The 1,331-nt window shown below is 55.4% G+C and overlaps 1 protein-coding gene across 1 annotated transcript in view; it reads left to right on the top strand.

Annotated features, from left to right (window-relative positions):
- Window positions 1-1,331, top strand: part of ACA1_146860 (HEAT repeat-containing protein) — a gene marked incomplete at both ends in the record, with an annotated part of 9,576 nt that overhangs the window by 516 nt on the left and 7,729 nt on the right. The window contains 6 exons of the mRNA XM_004335212.1: window positions 31-79; window positions 198-349; window positions 440-538; window positions 643-772; window positions 867-1,068; window positions 1,200-1,329. Of these exons, the coding sequence (XP_004335260.1) occupies window positions 31-79; window positions 198-349; window positions 440-538; window positions 643-772; window positions 867-1,068; window positions 1,200-1,329 (762 nt within the window). The remainder of the gene's footprint in view (window positions 1-30; window positions 80-197; window positions 350-439; window positions 539-642; window positions 773-866; window positions 1,069-1,199; window positions 1,330-1,331) is intronic.

The following is a 1,331-nucleotide window of genomic DNA, read 5'->3' as shown; positions in this document are numbered from 1 at the left end:
CACATCGCCCAGCGCAAGCCGGCACCCCAGTCCAGACCCGAAACTGCCTCGGGCTTTGCCATGATCGCCGACCTCGCCGGTGCGCACATATTTGTATTATTATTACTATTATTACTATTTCTGTCTTATTAATTTTCTTACTATTCTTATTCCTTATTCTTATCATATGGCCGAATTGTTTGGTCTGGTATGCGCAGCATCGCCGGCGACCAAGGGCGCAGTGCTGGGAACGGCCGCGACCCAGGGCGTCTACACCGAACTCTACGAAAAGCTGCACAGCACCTTCTCCACCTCCCTGATCTCCTTCGAGCAGGACAAGTTCTCCCTCCTCCGCAAGTCCTGCTTCAAGGTTCGCTCGAGCCCCGCGTTTTGTTGAATTCTTGGCGTATTCATTCCACACAGTGTCTCACACGCTTCCGATTTGATGGTGGTGGCGCAGGCGATGGCCATGCTGATCAGGAACGTGGGGCGCTACGTGGTGCCCTTCGCCCAGGAAATCCTCAACCACCTTAACGTCCACTTCTTCCTCTCCCCGAAGGTACTTCTCACTCCCGTACGCCTTGTATGTGTGTGTGTGTGTGGTGGGTGGGTGTGTGTGTCGGGCGTCGATCACCAATTCATTGGTGACCGCCCGGCATACAGGAGGTGATGTCGTGCTTGTTGGAGCTGTTCATGGTCACGTTCCACCCCGTGCAACCGTCCAAGGCCCAAGTCCAACGCGTCTTCCACGACGCCAACTACAAATCCCACCAGGCCATCGTCCACCCGCACAGTACACATCACCAGCTTTATTTACACTATAAATAACAATAACAATAACAATAACAAATATAACAATAAATAATAAATCATTAATCTTGTTGCAGACTTGGGTGTCTACGAGCAGCTGTACCAGGGCTTCGATGAGGACGCGGCGATGGCGGCCTCGCTGCAGGACGCCTCCAAGGTTCCGTCCCTGCGGCCTTCCCTCCTGTCGCACCCCTATCGACTCCGCGAGACCCAGTCGGAGGACTTCTACAGCAAGGTGGACCTCCCCATTCCCCTGATCGAGGCCGACAAAATCATCCGGTAACCCGCCCATCAGCTGCACATGCACCACCGCATACACCACCGCGCACACCACCGCACCACCGCACCACCGCACACGCGCACGACTGCGCGCAGCTCACTTTATGGTGTTGGGGGGCGAATGACGACAGGAGCGGCAAGTCGCTGATCCGCATGTTCGAGCCGCTGGTGATCGGCGCCATGAAGCTGTACAGAGACACGCACGATCTCGGCCTGCAGAAACAGGTCCTCTTCGTCATGACGCAGCTCATCAAGTTCGGGGT

Source organism: Acanthamoeba castellanii (assembly GCF_000313135.1).
Source record: "Acanthamoeba castellanii str. Neff unplaced genomic scaffold scf7180000084714, whole genome shotgun sequence".
Taxonomy (NCBI): Eukaryota; Discosea; order Longamoebia; family Acanthamoebidae; genus Acanthamoeba; species Acanthamoeba castellanii.
This window is presented reverse-complemented; position numbering and strand designations above follow the sequence as displayed.